The sequence below is a fragment of the Corvus kubaryi genome, unplaced genomic scaffold, assembly GCF_017639235.1.
Source record: "Corvus kubaryi isolate FWS band 111438036 unplaced genomic scaffold, C.kubaryi_AGA036_p1.0 37357, whole genome shotgun sequence".
Classification (NCBI taxonomy): domain Eukaryota; kingdom Metazoa; phylum Chordata; class Aves; order Passeriformes; family Corvidae; genus Corvus; species Corvus kubaryi.
This window is the reverse complement of record NW_024581117.1, coordinates 8,179,553-8,197,513: the sequence shown is the minus strand read 5'-3', so window position 1 is coordinate 8,197,513 and position 17,961 is coordinate 8,179,553. Positions and strand designations below refer to the sequence as shown.

General features: G+C 36.3%; 1 protein-coding gene across 3 annotated transcripts in view; it reads left to right on the top strand.

Moving 5' to 3' along the window:
* Positions 1–17,961, top strand: part of FBN2 (fibrillin 2) — a 118,070-nt gene that overhangs the window by 92,737 nt on the left and 7,372 nt on the right. For all 3 annotated transcript variants that reach the window (XM_042033625.1, XM_042033624.1, XM_042033623.1), the window contains 19 exons: positions 427–552; positions 1,318–1,443; positions 1,833–1,958; positions 2,928–3,044; positions 4,499–4,627; positions 4,892–5,011; positions 8,034–8,159; positions 8,374–8,526; positions 8,833–8,898; positions 9,144–9,269; positions 9,364–9,483; positions 10,028–10,150; positions 10,552–10,683; positions 12,192–12,317; positions 14,614–14,820; positions 15,495–15,620; positions 16,212–16,334; positions 16,478–16,594; positions 17,261–17,389. In XM_042033625.1, the coding sequence (XP_041889559.1) occupies positions 427–552; positions 1,318–1,443; positions 1,833–1,958; positions 2,928–3,044; positions 4,499–4,627; positions 4,892–5,011; positions 8,034–8,159; positions 8,374–8,526; positions 8,833–8,898; positions 9,144–9,269; positions 9,364–9,483; positions 10,028–10,150; positions 10,552–10,683; positions 12,192–12,317; positions 14,614–14,820; positions 15,495–15,620; positions 16,212–16,334; positions 16,478–16,594; positions 17,261–17,389 (2,418 nt within the window). The remainder of the gene's footprint in view (positions 1–426; positions 553–1,317; positions 1,444–1,832; positions 1,959–2,927; positions 3,045–4,498; positions 4,628–4,891; positions 5,012–8,033; positions 8,160–8,373; positions 8,527–8,832; positions 8,899–9,143; positions 9,270–9,363; positions 9,484–10,027; positions 10,151–10,551; positions 10,684–12,191; positions 12,318–14,613; positions 14,821–15,494; positions 15,621–16,211; positions 16,335–16,477; positions 16,595–17,260; positions 17,390–17,961) is intronic.

Genomic DNA, 17,961 nt, shown 5'->3' with positions numbered 1-17,961 from the left:
CAGTGGTAACATAAATTGAGACCAATTTTTATGTAAAATATTTCTGTTGTTTGTTGGTTTTTAGTTTTTTTAAATTTCTACGTTTTGTTATGGCATTTTGGTCACCTGCCATCCTAGTTCATGATTTTGAGTTTTAATCAGTAAGATAAAAGGTTTTGCTTTCAAAAATATTGTGGGACTTCTCTGCACATTTGTAACAGTTTTGCATCTTGTCCAATATATAGTACAGCTCTGTTTTGATCACTTCCTGAACCTCATGTGCCATTTTCTGTCATAATGGGCATATGTTTGAATTTATAACCTGTGTGTAATTTCTGTAGATCAAGCACGTCTCAAATCAGTTTTAAACCCAGCAAAAATGAAAATCCTTGCAGTGTATAAATACATGATGAACTGTACTTAAAGTAGCTCTTCTCTCCATTTCAGACATTGATGAATGTAAGGAAATCCCAGGAATCTGTGCCAATGGAGTTTGCATCAATCAGATTGGCAGCTTCCGCTGTGAATGCCCTACTGGATTCAGCTACAATGACCTGCTCTTGGTCTGTGAAGGTGATTTGAAATTGTTATTTTCTCCTTAGCCCCCTTAAGCTTATCCTAAAGGGAAGTGGAACATTTAATTCATGTGATTTTCAAAATCTAAGAAACAGACTGTGAGCTTTTGTAGGGCTTGAGGTTATAAATCAGTTTTAAGTCCTTGTCTTTAATACAGATGCACATGCACTTAATAAATAATTGTCTTCTGTTGAGCTTCTAAATAGGTATCAGTGAAATGCTATTGTTTTATTTTATTTTAGGGAGAAAATTTAAATCTTGTTCTTATAACTTCTCAAAGAAAAGTTTCCTGAATTTGTTTTCCAGCTTGTGTCCTTCCTGCTACAGTTTTAGAGGCAGAGATACTCATAGAAGCTAATAAAGTTTTGTGTGTCATGAAGTCAGTAGGAGTTCTGTCATTTGTTTGAGGCTTTTGTGCTAACATGTGCAGCCTAAAAAGTCGCAAACTGTGCCACTTATTTTTTCAGTTCAAAGCCAAAGAGAACAGTTTTTTTAATACAAAAATTTATTTAGGCAGTTGTCTAAAATTGTTAAGTGACTTCGATATGTGGTGAGTTGGATTCGTGGGATGTTCCTTCATCCAAAAGGTGGCATGGCTGAAATTGTGTTGCTTTTGCTTTTTGTGTGCATTCTAGCACATGAGGCTGAGGTCAGGCTGTCCGTGGTTTGTGCAGGACTGAAATTTCCTCCTGCACATACAGAAAACACAGTGTAAATCTGAGGCAGGAGTGGTTTCTGATGACTGAACTCTTGGTGTTTCAGATATTGACGAGTGCAGCAATGGGGACAACCTCTGCCAGAGAAATGCTGACTGTATCAACAGCCCTGGTAGCTATCGCTGTGAATGTGCTGCTGGCTTTAAACTGTCACCCAATGGTGCCTGCATTGGTAAGAAATGAGGTGGCTTTTCTCTCCTGTTTGTACCTCGCCAGTGGTATGCGTGTGTTTCTCTCAGCATCCTTTATTTTCTGTTACCTTGTGCATTCTGCTGTTCTGCTTTATAGCCACATTTCTCAGTGAAAGGAAAGAAAAGACAGGGTGATGTTTTTAAAGAACATTCTTTAGGTATCAGCCAAATCCTGACGGTAGTTTTAACTTCAAGGTGTGTAGGAAAGCACTTTCTGTAAAATGAAGTTTTGTTATGATTCAGATTTACTTATAGATAATATTGAATCTGGTTTTAATAATAATAACAGATTCTAAAAACATCATTGTGTAAAACGAGGAAATAATGGAGGTCAATAATGTGCACCATCTGTTTTGTGTTTTTGTTATAGATCGCAATGAATGTCTGGAAATTCCTAATGTTTGCAGTCATGGTTTGTGTGTGGACATGCAGGGGAGCTACCAGTGCGTATGTCACAATGGCTTCAAGGCATCTCAAGATCAGACTATGTGCATGGGTAGGGAGAGAAAATACTTCTGTGTGTGGTTTGTTTGGCTGTGGGGTCTTTGTAGGGGGGAGAAAATGAGTCTAATTTTTTCAATAGTTTATATTGACATTAAAAAAATGATTCATACACTTCTGGGTTTTTTTGTGAATAAAGTCTGTGAAGTTGTCCTCAGAGGGAGCAAAAAACAAATTGGTTTGAGAAAAAAAACTCAGAACAAAGCTGTGTGTTCAGAGACAGCTCCGTTTTACTGAAGAAACATTTCCCCAAAAATTCATCTTTGTGGTTTATTTGACAGAGAGTTTTATAGGATGTATCACAAAGTGATAGAGCTTGGAGCTAAAAAGACACATTTTTCAATTCTTTAAATCCCTTGAGTTCATGTGTCATTTAAAAAACAGAATCCCCCTTTTAATGTGAATTTGTGCTAATTTCATGTGAAAATGATGACATGACAGAGACGATACAAGAAATAAGATTGAACAATAAGAGTGTTTTCCTTGTTCTTTTAGTTCATAATCACTTCTACAGGGTTTTAAAATGAAAAGGTCATTTCAACTTTAAACAGATACTTAAAACCTATTCATATTGTAGTATATATTCATATATTCCTAGAGTCTTGTATTTAAACTAAATCACATTAGATGATCTGAGGAGGATATTTGGGAAAGTGACCTGTTTTGACAATGCAAAATTTTGAAGAACTATCAGGATAAAATGTCAATAGCTTGCAGATCCCCATGAAATTCCAGAAATTACTGTAATACACAGCAGGAGGCATTGAACTTCAATGCCTTTTAAAAATGGATGTTTGCAAAAGTTTGTAAGCACTCTTTGTAATTCTGGATATAAATATTGACATAATATACTTACATATATAAATCGAACTGTGAATTGCATTTTCAGCAAAAACAATTGTAATTGTGTCCAGGCAATACCTGGGAAAAGCAGTTCTCAAATGCAGTTTGTCTCTCCTTGCAGATGTTGATGAATGTGAACAGTACCCGTGTGGAAATGGAACCTGCAAGAACACAGTTGGATCATACAACTGCCTGTGTTATCCAGGATTTGAATTAACTCGTAATAATGATTGTGTGGGTAAGAGATGTACTCCAAACTTTTATTTTGATTGCTGGTGGCTTGGCATGCCAGGGAGGATGGTGTGTAGTTAAACAAGAAGAGAGATGTCAGAGTGTGAAGAAAGTTGAGTGCAGTAGCTTCTACTGTTACCAGCCCTAGAGGTTAATCCTTGCTGTCATGTTTTAAACTAATCAAAAGTGGGTTTTAATTACAGGCATTTGAGAAAATATAATATTATCCTATATCTCTGGACCACTTGGGCAACTTTTCGATTCACTGACGTTTTAATGCATCTATCGCCTCCTTTAGACTTCCTTGGTATTTACAGCACATCTTTGACTACAGGCACAGTCCACAGGCAGCACTTGCAATGTGTTTTATCCCACCACCTGTGCTGCCTCATGAATTTAAAATCATTCTTTTATTTCTCCATTTTGCTTGACTCTTGCACAGGGTGTGAAAGAGGAAGCAGACCAGCAGTAAGAAAGTCAGGACAGCTGATCCGTAACCTGCCAGATCTGCTCTCCAAAAATGAGCAGAGTTACACAGAGCTGACACAGGCGTTGCTATTTCACATTCCCTAAAGCACAGGGCAGCAGAATATCTGATGAGTTTGGACTACTTTAATGCCAAAACCTCCCTGGGCTGAGGAACAGGCTCATAAACCTCAAGATCCTCTTCCTTGTGCAGAGCACATAAGCAAAAAAAAAGAGGGAGGCTTTACACTCCTTTCTGCTACAGAAGGAAGACACAGCGAAGTCTAATTGTTCTGTTCAGCTTCAGGAGTAATACGTCTTAAAAAAGCATTTTAAATCCTCTCCTTATCCAGGAAACACAATATTAAAGTAAGAAGAGTCTGCTGCAAAGTACAAGATTGTCTTACACCATGGTGCTTATCCAGTCTCCTTTTCATTTATTCTTCCTCACCCATATTTTTCCTTCTGCAGTACTCCTTTAAGTCTGCATTATCAAAGTAACCCAACAAAATAATAAGCATTTCAAAACATCATTTTCAGAACTGTTATGAAGGAGAAAATCATCCTGTGGAAAAGCAAATTACAGTCCAAAACCTGAGATTGGCAGGGCATGTTTTTAGGGGGAAATTTGAGTGCATATAGATGCAGAACACTCTGTGTAACATTTTCTCCTCTGTTGGTGGACTTGGTGTCATGCAGTCACTTGGCAGTAATTGAATCTCTCCAGATGCTGTAACTGAGGTAATGCTATACGCCTGGGAAGTAAAATACCCTATAAAAAAAGTGTGGTTTAACTGGAGCATACACCTTAATGCTTGAGTGAGAGTTACTTTCCACCAGCTGTCAGCGTTCTCTTGTTGCTGCAAAATTTACCTTTTCCACAGAAATGTGTATTGAAACTTGAGTGTGTTTATAACATACTGTATATACTACGCTGCGACTCAATTCTCACTTCTGGGGTTTAATTTTGATATTTTTAAATTTTTTTTTAAACAGATATTGATGAGTGCAGTTCCTTCTTTGGTCAGGTGTGCAGAAATGGACGGTGTTTCAATGAAATTGGTTCTTTCAAATGTTTGTGTAATGAAGGATATGAGCTTACTCTGGATGGCAAGAATTGTGTTGGTATGTATGGAACAAATAAACTAATAGCTCCCATGTAGAGGGCAGCAACACAGTCTGAATATCTAAATATCACAAGAGAATGATAGTGACTTAAATGAAAATACAGTAAAAGTAACAGGCTTTTTTAGAATACTTGTTGGTCTTCAAGCAACTAATTCCATTAGAGAAAGAAAATTAGTACAGAGCCCTTCAGTATTTTCATGATTTGTTACCATAAGAATTACAAGATTCTAAACCTTTCTTGATTTCCTCCACTCCCCAAAGATACCAATGAGTGTGTGGCACTGCCTGGTTCGTGCTCTCCTGGTACCTGTCAAAATTTGGAAGGATCGTTCAGGTGCATCTGTCCACCAGGATATGAAGTAAAAAGTGAAAGTTGCATTGGTAAGGCAAGTTGTAACTGCTGTTTCTGAACAATTTAGAAATTTGTATCTGGTTCTAATTTGGTGGAAAGCAGCCGTACACAACCCTAGTGGTTGTGAATGTTTCCTGATTTAAAATCAAGGCGACAGGGAATAGATATGAAAAGTCTTCAGGAAGAGGTTCTAAAAAATGAAGGCAAAATATTTTGTACTGTATTGTACTGTATTTTGGACAGTGATTTCTTCATAAATGCAAACAAAAATACTTTAAAAAAAGAGAGGTATTTTATCTTTTAGTCACTTCTTAAAAGAATGTAATTCATAAAACAAATGTGCTCATTTAATTTATATGATCTTCACAGGAGGTAATTATTGGCAATTAATGGATGAACTAAAAGCATTTGGCTTCAGAGGACTATTAAGTTTAAAAAATCTTGATAAGATTATGGTACTTATGGGAACAATCAGTTAAATCAGTTTCTTCTAACAACTGTTTCCTTATTTTACCTTTTGTATAAGGCCTCTCATGTGCTGAGATTCACAGGAGGAGAAGGAGGATACAGCAGACCTGTCATCAATTTTTATGTTCTACTTTGTTCATAGAGGTCTCTCTGAAAGCCTTGAATGCCATTCAGGAGCTGAATGTCACGCACTGAACTACGATTTGCTGTGACAGAGAACAAGAAATAAATCCAAGTTAGAACTCCCTTTTCCAACAGAGCAAAACATGGAGCTGCTGTGAATTTACTGGGCATTTAAGATTTGACTTATTGCCACCTAATCTGTGTGGCTGCAGGGACAGGAACCATTTTGAAATTTTTCTCTTGAACAATAGGATTTATTTTTCTAAGCCCCGGAGTTCTCTCATCCACTTGTGTTATGCCTCCAATATTCAGTTTGCCTGACAACTTCATGATTTCTTTAGGTACCTGCTGACTCCATCTTAGCGATTATGTTTGAGGTGAATTCAAATCAACTACAGTTCAAAGTTACGAATATAAAATAAAAAAGCTTTTGGTTTTCAAGGAATGTTACTGTTTATGGCCACTTTTGTACCTTCTAAGAATCTCTTTATGTTTCTGAGAACATCAATGACTTCCAGACAAATTTGTGCCCAAAGTGAGTGAAAGGGGCTTGCTTGCATTCTTTTGTCATTCTGCCATGTGTCCAGAAAATTTGAAGCTGGAGCTCCTAGGAAATGCCCAGATGATCACATGTGATTGCACTAAAAGATTAATATTTTGACAGCTCTTACAACATATGTTCCCCATTACTCTCTATTGGTGTTGTATGCAAACAGCTTTATGGGAATCTGTTAACTTCTGTCTGTAATGTGAAGGCTGGCAGTGGCTGATTGCTTTGTGAGCTCAGGGTGATAATATGCAGGAAACAAACCAGAACGAGCAGGGCCACAGAAAAATGTGTAGCTTTCACCTACCCATGTGATATATTCCCTTCCATTTTGTAGGAATGAAGGGGAAAAGACCTTCTAGCTTCCTCAGTCTAGCTAGTCACATCTCCATTATGGCTACAGAAAGAGTTTTAGCACCAAACCATTCATTGCAGTAAGAATGAACACTTCAAAAGAGCAGTTTTCCTGTCCTATGCAGCTGAATTGCTGAGCTTTGTATATTAACAGCTACCACAGAAACTGAGAAATTATTTACCCTTCTCTCTGAAATAAGCTGACTAGGAATGTCTCACACAGAAAGAGCCTGTCCATGGGAAGCTACTGCAGAGTTAGTCAAATGCCAGATTGTGCTGCAGTGCTTTGTCCATGTGCTGTACCTAATAGCAATTTCTGAAAATGGGACTCAAGGTAATATTTCTCAGAAGTTACATCACAGAATCTGTTCCACCCGATTTCTTCCATCACTCCACTTATGTTTTCCTAATAATAAAGATGGTATTTCCATTGTTTTCTTACCTGCTGAAAACAGGGTGGTTTTCTAAAACTCAATATAGCATAGAATTCAGTAAATATGGACAAAAATTTGCACTACAAATTTGAGATTTACCATCTGTGAAATTTTCATGGAGAGAACCTGTTCCTGCCTATACTTTGGTTGGGCTCAGTGTGGCTTTTATTGTAGAATGCTTATATAGCCACAGGCCTCTGTGATGGTCCTTCCAATATTCCTTACTGAAAGACTCAAAAAGTGTTGTACTTTGAAGATTATTAAAATACATCTCATAATTTATGGGATTATAATTACCTTTAAAAATTACCCTAGCAAGAAGGCTTATATATTATTTTAGTATTTGCAGAATAGGATAAGCTAAAATACAGTTTTGAATAATAGATTTGAAAAGGTAAGGGTCTCTTAATGTATTATTTTCCTGCTTTGTCTGTTGTCTGTATAGATGGGGAATGTACACCGGATACTGAGCTCAACCATTTTACAGCATTTACTATTTATATTAAATACTAATATTTTTGCTTACACTTTTCATAATTATTAAGTATAATATTTAATTATATACCTCTATTAAAAAAATCTTACTTTCTTCAAGTCGTAATAGTAATATATTATAGATTATGCAATTGAACAGGAATACATTTTAAATAACACAATGAGAGTGGCAGTAAAAGACTGCTAAATATAAATCTGGGCATGTAAATACAATTAAAGGTGTCTACTAATAACCAGCTGTAGTTTCAGTTCCAGGATCCAACAGGGAGCATGAAAAAAGTACAACTTTAAGTAAAAAGAAGCCCCAACATAGGGATTTTAAGAAACAATCTTTGGATGTTTTATGCTTACAGAAAAGTATTCTTCCTACGGGAAATATATTCTGAAAGCGTTTATTTAAAGTTTATATTTAGAATATAGTGAAGAACAGAGAATTGTATTTAGAAAAGAAGGTGCATGCCAGTGAGAAGCTCTAATTTGAAAGTCAGTGAAACCTATAGGCTGATTTATCTCTTGGGCGCTTTATTGGAAACTGCTGAAGTTAAACCAATAGATATATTAATAATCTTTCTTAATGAAGGAATTCACAGCAAATGAGGTTATGGTGAAGGTTTCTCCATTGCTTTACAGATATTAATGAGTGTAACGAGGATCCCAACATCTGCCTCTTTGGGTCCTGTACGAACACCCTGGGAGGTTTCCAGTGCATCTGTCCCACGGGTTTTGTGCTGTCTGATAATGGGCGGAGGTGCTTTGGTAAGTTCATGATTAAGGAATGTAATAACTCAGTCTAAAACATAAGAGATACTCTGTAGAAATCCCTTCTAATTTTCATCTTTATGAGGATTGCTAAGTGCTTTTTAAAAAGTATGAAAAATAAAGGTCTTACATTACTTCTCTCAGGGCAGACCGTCATCATCTAACTTGGGAGAAGGTTCTGGCTCTGTATAACTGTATTTTCTTCTTTTAGATACTCGTCAGAGCTTCTGTTTCACCAACTTTGAAAATGGGAAGTGCTCACTGCCAAAGGCTTTCAACACCACAAAGGCCAAGTGTTGCTGCAGTAAAATGCCAGGAGAAGGATGGGGTGATCCTTGTGAGCTCTGTCCAAAGGAAGAAGAAGGTACACATTTAAAATTTAAAATTTGGTGGTGGGGGAAAAGGAGGAGCACATTGGTGTTGCACCTTTTTGTCCTTAGAAAGAGAGATCTTTTCAGCATTTGCTCTCAGTGGCTTTTTCTAGATCGATTTTTCAAGTCAGCAAAAGGAATAAAATTAAATGTAAGAAACCACAGACAAAGAGAAATACTGATTTGTTGGTTCTGCTCTGTAGAGACCTGAACTAGTATCCTTTTTGGATGGCTTTAACCATCTGTCATGGTTCTTTCTCTCATTTGCTCTATTTTTTAAAGAAAATGTATCTCTACAGCTGCTTTTCAGGACCTGTGCCCATATGGTCATGGAACTATTCCTGGAATTGATGACACACGTGAAGGTAGGTAATCTTCTGATAATAAAAAGTAAATATTAATACTTAAAACTATACTTGGATATTATAGTATGTGACAGCTTACTCCTCACAGCTGCTAGTGACAAGAGGCTGGCCTGTAAAACATGTTAAAAGAACATTTTTTGAAGTGCATGGCTCAAGACAAACATAATAGGGTGCTTAGGGTTTTTTTAAGTGCTTTTTTTAAATGCATCAACTGAAATGGCTGTTAATATCTTCCTGCTTTTTAGATGTCAATGAATGCCTTGAAAGCCCAGGAATTTGCTCCAATGGTCACTGCATCAATACTGATGGATCGTTCCGCTGCGAGTGCCCCATGGGATACAACTTGGATTTCACAGGAGTGCATTGCATAGGTGTGTGCAGTTACAGGAACTGGAACTTGAATTTAAAACACAATTCGATGTGTGTCCCAGTTCTCTTCACTCTGCATTTATTCATTATGTACAGATACTGATGAATGTTCCATTGGCAACCCCTGTGGAAACGGAACGTGCTCTAATGTGGTTGGCAGCTTTGAGTGCAGCTGTGACGAAGGATTTGAGCCAGGCCCAATGATGAATTGTGAAGGTAACCTGTCCTCTTTATTTTTTTTTTCCTTTGGCTTTTGTCCAGGCCCCAGCATTTGTATTACTTTATTAACCATGTCTTTCATGCTGTAATAACTCAGAGGAAAAAAAAGTTTCAGTGCTTTGAAATACGTCATTGGAAGAGAAATGTGAATTGATTTAAGCAGAACTTCTGGCTTATCACAGGACTTCCCACACTACATTTTGGGGCATTCTCACAAATTTTATATTTTATGGATCATAATTATTTTGGTTTCTGAAGCTGGCATTTCTCATCACCACAAGAGTACATTAAAATGAGCATATACTAAAAATCTAAAATAGGCCTGTCCTAACTTGTCATACTAGTTATATATATATATTCTATGCCATTATTCTTAAGCAGAGCATTGTCCAGCTTTCTTTAGTTGCTCAAAAGCTAATGGTTTGAATTACTACCTTTCTGATAATTGTAGCCGACAAGAGAAGCATAGGTGCAATAAAACATTCTTGGTGATTGTTGTGAAACTTATTAGAGAATGACTGTTTTGTTTCTCTCTGTTCAGATATCAATGAGTGTGCTCAGAACCCCTTGCTGTGTGCCTTTCGTTGTATCAACACTTACGGTTTCTATGAGTGCACCTGCCCAGTGGGATATGAACTAAGGGAGGACAAAAAGATGTGCAAAGGTAATGACTGATGTATAAACTTCTCCCCAGCTTCCATCACCAACACATAATCTGGATATTTCTGTGCATCTTGCATTCATCCTCTCAGTGGAATGTAAAAAACAGCCCAGCAGGTGATGATTTTCTCTTTCACAACTCAAAAAAAAGCAGTATTTAGTGTTTTTGTCATCGTGTGTCACCCCTGATGGGGACTGCAAAGCCAAGAATGTCACAGTGGTGAAATTCATCTTTAATGTGACAAGATGATACAGCTCACAAAGATAGAGATAGCTGCAAATAATCATCAATTTTGGTCTTTTCCTTCAGTGCTTTTTAGTTAGGGAAGCCTCTTGAGAAAGTATTTGTCTTCAGGAACTGAATCTGCTGGAAGGAAGTTCAAACACAAAATGCTTTTTTCCCAGATCTAGATGAGTGTGCTGAAGGTCTGCATGACTGTGAATCAAGAGGCATGATTTGCAAAAATCTGATTGGTACCTTCGTGTGCATTTGTCCTCCTGGCATGACCCAGAGACCTGATGGAGAAGGATGTACAGGTAAAGCTTAGAAAGGGAAGAAGGTATATACACAAGCAAACAGATGAAAAAATCTTTTCGTGTATATATCTATATCTATATCATCTATATCAAATCAGAAAATAGCAATTCATGAAGGACACTTAAGATATATGATAGCCAACATCTTAAACTTTCTATTTTGTTTCAATGTAGTTCTTAATGACTAATAAGGATTTCAGAAGAAAAACTCCATTGCTTTACAACTAAATCCAAAAGTTTTTCAGGCAGTTGTAACATATAAAAAATTAATTTGCCAATCAAATGAGACCTCAGTTTATGGGCAGGAAGCAAGATTTTCATAAATAAAAAGGTACATTTCCTTTAGCATTAGTATAAATAATGTGTCACTTCTCTAAAGAATTAGCACTCTAAGATTGTGAAATTTCCTATAAATGCCATAAAGAACAAAAGATATGGAAACTACCATAGTTCAAAACAATTCCCCATCCTGGAAGTAAACAAACACCTTTCCTCCATCATTTACTCAATTAGTTGAGGGGAAGACAATAGCTATATTTTGGCAGATAGAACTTTCTTCTGGTATATAGAAAAAAACCCAAGACCATTCCAAAGTTCTGTGGAGAAAAAAAAAACTAAACAGCTGTCTTGGTGAATGTTTTAAATGGAAGTATTTTATAGCAATGTTCCTTCAGCAAGAGAATGACTACTCTCCTTTAGACATCTTTATGATATTTTTTTTCAGGGAAAATAATCTGTATTAACAAGAATTTTGTCTATTGTTTTGACATATAATTCTGCCTTTAAAGCACCTGAGTTTTTTTCTGAGGTTTATTTTAAGCACCTAAAAAAAGTTGTGTAGTTGCCTACAGTATGCGTGGCATTATCTATGGAAGAAAGTACATGAGGACCGTAAACTTCCAGGAAAATATTATGTGGACTGAAATAGATTTATTGCAGGAGAGATTAAATGTCTTTAGAAACTGTTGATGGTTACAAAGTGAAGATTTGTCACTCAAATAATGCATGTATTGCAATTTTGTTTCAATATTACTTGCCAGGTAAATGTTGTGATTGGAGCTTGCTCTGCTGCAAGTGTTTTCTTCTTCTTGTTATGAGCTGTGAAGCATTACTACTTTCATCCTTGTACAAAGTACAGAAGGAATGGAATAGGATAACATTCCTAGGAAAGCCCTTTCCAGGCTTAATCAGTTGATTTTTCCATGTCTTGCAAATATTTTTCATATATTACATGGAATATTTAATGTTTATTATTAAATTAATATTATTATTAATATTTAATATTTAATATTAAATATTTAATATTAATTATTATTAAATTAATATTAAATATTTAATATTAATATTTAATTATCCTAGAGAGTCAGATACATTTTCTTGAGATGAATTATTTTTTGTTGTTGTCGTTACTATTATTGTTATTATTGTATTTGATTTTTGTTCTTACTATTGTTGCTCTTTCTACTGTAATTTTTATTAATATTATTATATTGTATTTTTTTGTAAAGATGAAAACGAGTGCCGCTCCAAGCCAGGTGTCTGTGAAAATGGTCGTTGTGTGAATGTTATTGGGAGCTACAGATGTGAATGTAACGAAGGATTCCTGTCAAGTCCATCAGGCATTGAGTGTCTAGGTAAATATCTCTTTTGTACACATTTCATGTCATGTTAGAGTGTAAATGCAGAGAGAAAATTTGGCTTCTGTATACCTAACAGCTCTCATACCTAGAGAAATTAAATAATTACACTTCTCAGTTAAATAATGATGTAATATTAAATAATATTATTAAATATTATTAAATAATAATAGGAAAGAATAGCTTGTAGCCATAGGCCTTACATAGAAGTGTCTTAGTTCCATAGGACATAAATGTAGACAAAATACGGGGATTTTTGAAGAAGAATAATTTAATCACCTTGAGATAAATCAAAAATGGATGCTGAGTAAAATTAAGTTATATAATAAACAATATTGCTTATTCAGAATGTGATCTTAAGCATCACATTGCAACCAGGCATCTGAATTTTCTATACCTTTAATTCAGACATAAAATACCATTGTTTTACTGGAAAATTGAAAGATTTTTTTTTTTTTTTTTTTTTTGAGGCAGGCCTGCAGATAAATTCTGATGAAGGGTTTTTGTTTATCAGCCTTCATTTGCTTTTCAATGCATTCACATTTGTCATTTGCACTACGAAATTCATCATTCCATTTTTGGGAGTCAAACAGAACTACGAAAATTTACTTTTTCCTGACCGATGTTCCAGTGCACATACAGTCCTGAAAGGTGTATTTATTTGTACTACTGCATTAAAAAAGCATAAATATTATCTTATTAATATAGTAGTATAAAACCAGTTCCCTGCACATTGTCATCAGGAGTGTGCTGACTTCATGGTTAAGCGGTAACACTGAAGTGCAGAGTATTTCCTGAGGATTAGAACCAGATGGAAAGAGAATACTGCAGTCTGTTAACTCCAGCCAGTCCTTAATGCCAAGGCAATACCCTGTTTGGAAGTCATTATTGCTTTCCTATATTTAATATGTAATTCTTTTATTATTTTCTGCCTTGGGAGGGTTTGCTCTTTGCTGCTTTTCCTTTTGGGTTTCTTGGGTTAAAAATTACAATGAAAAAATGGATCTGTCAGAAACAGAATTTCTTCAGAGTTACAGCACAAGTATTAAATCACAGATTACACTGTTTTTAATACATTGTGCAAACCTTTTTATTACATTCACATTAAAATTCATTCCACATCTCAAACTGGGGATAAAGCATTTATGTGTTCTTAAGGTCATAATGTCCCTAAAGACCTGCACAGTATCCTTGTCTGGGAGAATAGAAATCTTCAGTCTTGCAAATTACTACAGCACATACTCTGCTTCACAGAACTGATGCTTTCAGTGGGGACAGCTCTATTTGATGTGAACGGTTAAGTTACCAGGTGGACAAATTAAGTCTTTCCTAAAGTTTGCCTTTTGCCTAACTCTTGTAAGAAATGTACAGATTCTTCTCCTCATTTGTAAAAGAGGAGGTCAGCTGAATATTGATACATTTACACATTCTGAGGGATCACTACTAGCTTTGAGAGAAAAAAAAGAAAATCTTTCATTCCAAAATGTAAGAATTCTCAGATCCGTAACTGACAACGCCTCCATTTTAATCAAGAAATAGCACAGGTAACATAGCCTATTTAGAAGACATAATCTCTGCAAGATTTGGGGTTTCTATGAGCACTGGACACTGGGATTTCTTCTGTCCTTAGCTGCCTGTTTGAAGGAAACTTGTAGGAGCCCCATGACTTTAAAGCTTTGCTCCCCTTTTGTTATTGACAAGCATTAACCAAAAGGTTTAAAAATTAAAATAGAATTAGACAGGGACATACCAACAATAAGGCCATACAATTTTATTTTTTTTCCCCACCAAAATTTAGGAGTACCACTGAAAAAGTACTGAGTTGGATATACACTTTTAAGGTGTAAGGGGTTTTTTATCTAAACCACATCAGGATAATTACAGATGATCAAATGTGTTATTTTGGCCAGAAAAACAAACAAACAAAACAAACTTCTAACCCCACTCCATAGAAATCATTCAAGTGCAAAGACAGCATAGCCAGCTTAAGTGGAAGCTCAGTTTTGCCCACAGCCTGTTTTACTGGCAAGGGCAAAACTTTCCCACGAGCAAAACTCTTACCCTGCTCATGCAGATACTGAACTTTTGGGGTGTCTTGAATATATTTGTAATGGCAGCATATTACCAGAGCACATAACAATTCTGAAAGGCTAACTCAAGATGGACTTCATGGTAGCTAATAATTTCTGGTGCTTGCATATACTGACAGAGAGCCAGAATAATACTCCAGATGCTGAATGGAGAAGATGTTTATCTCCTTCTCGATTTCAACCTCTGTCCTTCTTCCTTACAGATAATCGCCGGGGGTTTTGCTTTGCTGAAGTTCTGCAGACCATGTGCCAGATGGCTTCGAGCAGCCAGAACCTTGTCACCAGATCCGAGTGCTGCTGTGACGGAGGCCGGGGCTGGGGGAACCAGTGCAGGCTCTGCCCCCTTCCCGGAACCACCCACTACAAGAAACTCTGTCCACATGGATCAGGCTACACCACAGATGGAAGAGGTATTTGCAGGGATGAAAAGAGGCAGAAAAGAGGAAAAGAATATGCTCACATACTTTAAAAAAATGCAGAATTCTCTTTGAAGTTCCTTTGGAGAATTTCCTGTTAAACATCAGAGTTTGATTTCTCAAATAATGCCGAGAGACCAGAAATTAAAAACATGTTTGACAGTAGCTGCAAACAGAACAGCCGTGCAGAAGTTTCAGGATTGGGATCTGGTTGGAAGTACCAACCAGTAACTAAAAGCTAGAAATGATCCCAAACTTTTGTATTGCTGAAAAGTTGGACACATGGCAAAGGCAACAACCATCTTATTTAACAATGACCTCACAATGCTTTGCAGGTACTATTTCCACACAGGAAGCAGAAGCTAATGTCTGTTTTTTAATGGTGGTGATAATTGTTGACATGGAGGTGGTCACTTCTGTGGGGTTTTTATTTGGAGTTAGCAAAACTTGAAGCTGAGTACCCAGTGAAACAGCAGGAAGGTGTTGGTGCAAAGAACAGTAATGGGATTTGAAGGATGTTTGGCTTTGGATTCACATCCATTTTTAAAGAAGGAGAAGGGATTAGTTCCTGTTAGAAGCAAAATGACGAGGAGCTCTGCAAAAATGGAAAAGAAGAAAAAAGTGAAACTTAAAACTGAGACATGACTTATTTAATATTTTCTATACAGATATTGATGAATGTAAGGTCCTGCCAAACCTGTGCAGGCATGGTCAGTGCATTAACACCATCGGCTCCTTCCGGTGCTTCTGCAAAGCTGGCTATACCACTGACATAACTGGCACATCTTGTAATGGTAAGATGCAGTCAATTAATCATCAGTTATTTTCTTAGTTGTTACACAGTGATGGACCAACCTTTGTAAACCCTTGTAGCAAATCATTTTTTTTTCTTTTTACCTCTTTTATGTCATGTCCTTTATTTCTTTTTCTAATACGTATTTCTGGTTTTGTATTTCATTTGAGGAAATAGAGAAACTAGCTCTGCTGGCAGTATTCCTGCAGTAGAATGATTGCTGAAGTTTGTTGAAGCAGTGTCACTTCAAGTGACAAACCAGCGCGTTACTTCATGGTCTATGTTTTTCCCACTTTTTTGTTGGTTGACAGATATATCATAGTATGCCAAAAAACAAATACTCGTTGCTTAGATGAAAATACCAATGCCACTGTTACACTCTTTCAAGACAGACAGTTTGTCATGGTAGTGACAACTCCATATGAACTCCACAGCAGCACATTCATAGAGAAAGGAATAGGAACCCTAAAGAAATATGAGTGGGGGGCTTTTTCCTATGAGCATTTTTCTCTAAAATGTGGTGCTGTGTAGCAAACATCCTTCTGTCAAAGAGATGAGGACAAAAGATAGTTTAATATTTTCCTCTCGTTAGATCTTGATGAGTGCTCCCGGTCTCCCAGACCATGCAATTTTATCTGCAAGAACTCGGAAGGGAGCTACCAGTGCTCATGTCCCCGGGGCTACATCCTTCAGGAAGATGGAAAGACATGTAAAGGTAAAAAAAGTTATGCAAAGTAAATATTAATTTGGTCGCAACTTGACTTAAAAAGAATTGGTTTTGAAGTGTGGTATTTTTACCAAATTAGATTGAATGTGCTTCTTTTTTGACTCTTTTAAGATGACATCTCTTACTTTCAGATCTTGATGAATGTCAAACCAAACAACACAACTGTCAGTTCCTCTGTGTCAACACCCTTGGAGGCTTCACATGCAAGTGTCCACCTGGTTTTACACAACATCACACAGCTTGTATTGGTAAGAAAAACATTGATTTCTTTCCTTAGTTTTTCAGTAGGAACAACATTCTCAACTCTGAGTTACCTCTTGTACTCTTTATACAGAGCAATAGTGTCAAGAGGGAAGAAACAGATTTTGAAAACTAGCAATTATAGCTGAAGAAAAAAAATCAGTATATCCAGTCTGTCCACTGTTTCTTTTTTCTTGGTTAGTAGAGAGTTGTACATATTTAATACATGTTATTATGTTCTAAGTATAACCACATGGAGACAAAAGGGTGAATTATTAAAATCTCATTTAAAATGTAGTTAACCAAAACCAGACTGCATTTTCTTTTTTAGTAGGTACAGATGTTTTCAGATCTTAGGCATATGTATAAATCTTGCCAACTGAAACAGCTTTAGTTCAGCTAACACAGAAGGGCAGCATTTTTCCAATATCAGCAATTATGTGCCAGCTCTTCCACACTCATTCAAAACTGAATTACAACTTGTACTTCCAGTTTATTAATTACTCATAACTATGCATGAGCCTCCAATTCATCTGGCATTTAAAAATGAAAAGCTATAAAATAAAATGTTGCACTTCTGTGGATTTCATCCTCTTAAAAAATGTTATATGAACATTTCTAAAATCATGCCACAAGGTAAACAAACTTTCTTCTCTCTCTTCTGTGTTTTGAAGATAACAATGAATGTGGTTCTCATCCATCACTGTGTGGATCAAAAGGAATTTGCCAAAATACTCCTGGAAGTTTTACCTGTGAATGTCAAAGGGGATTTTCTCTGGATTCTACTGGATTAAACTGTGAAGGTAACTGGGAACAGTCAGATCTTTTTATGGTACAAATCCTTACTTCAGTTTCTAGTGAATCATTTGATGTCAAAGACAGATAAAGCAGAGCACCAGCCATAGTAAAAGTAATTACAAAAGGAAATTGGAAAGTATTAGATTAATTGTAAGTATAACATAAGCATATGCAAGAATGTACTTCCTTGAGTAATTTTTACAGAAATTCAAATAAAAACGTGACTGTCTAGTTGAACTCTTCAACAGTTGTTTTCAGGCTGCCATTTCAACTTCACATAGGTTTATGCACCTAAAAGTCTAGTAGTTGTGGGGTTTTTTTATATTTCTGTCTTCATATGTCTAAACAGAATCTCTCTACAGTTTCTGTTTTGACTCATTGTAATTGTCCACCTGAGGGTATCTAAGATAAGATTCCAAATTCTGTACTTTATTATCCTACCACAGAGTTACACACTGAGAAAGCAAATTCACTATGTTCAGAAAGATAATTATTACAGTTAAAATAGAGGTTATATGGATGAGCTTTCTCTCTCTCTCTGTTGGCCCAAGAGGAAGCCTCAGTCAGGAAACCTCTG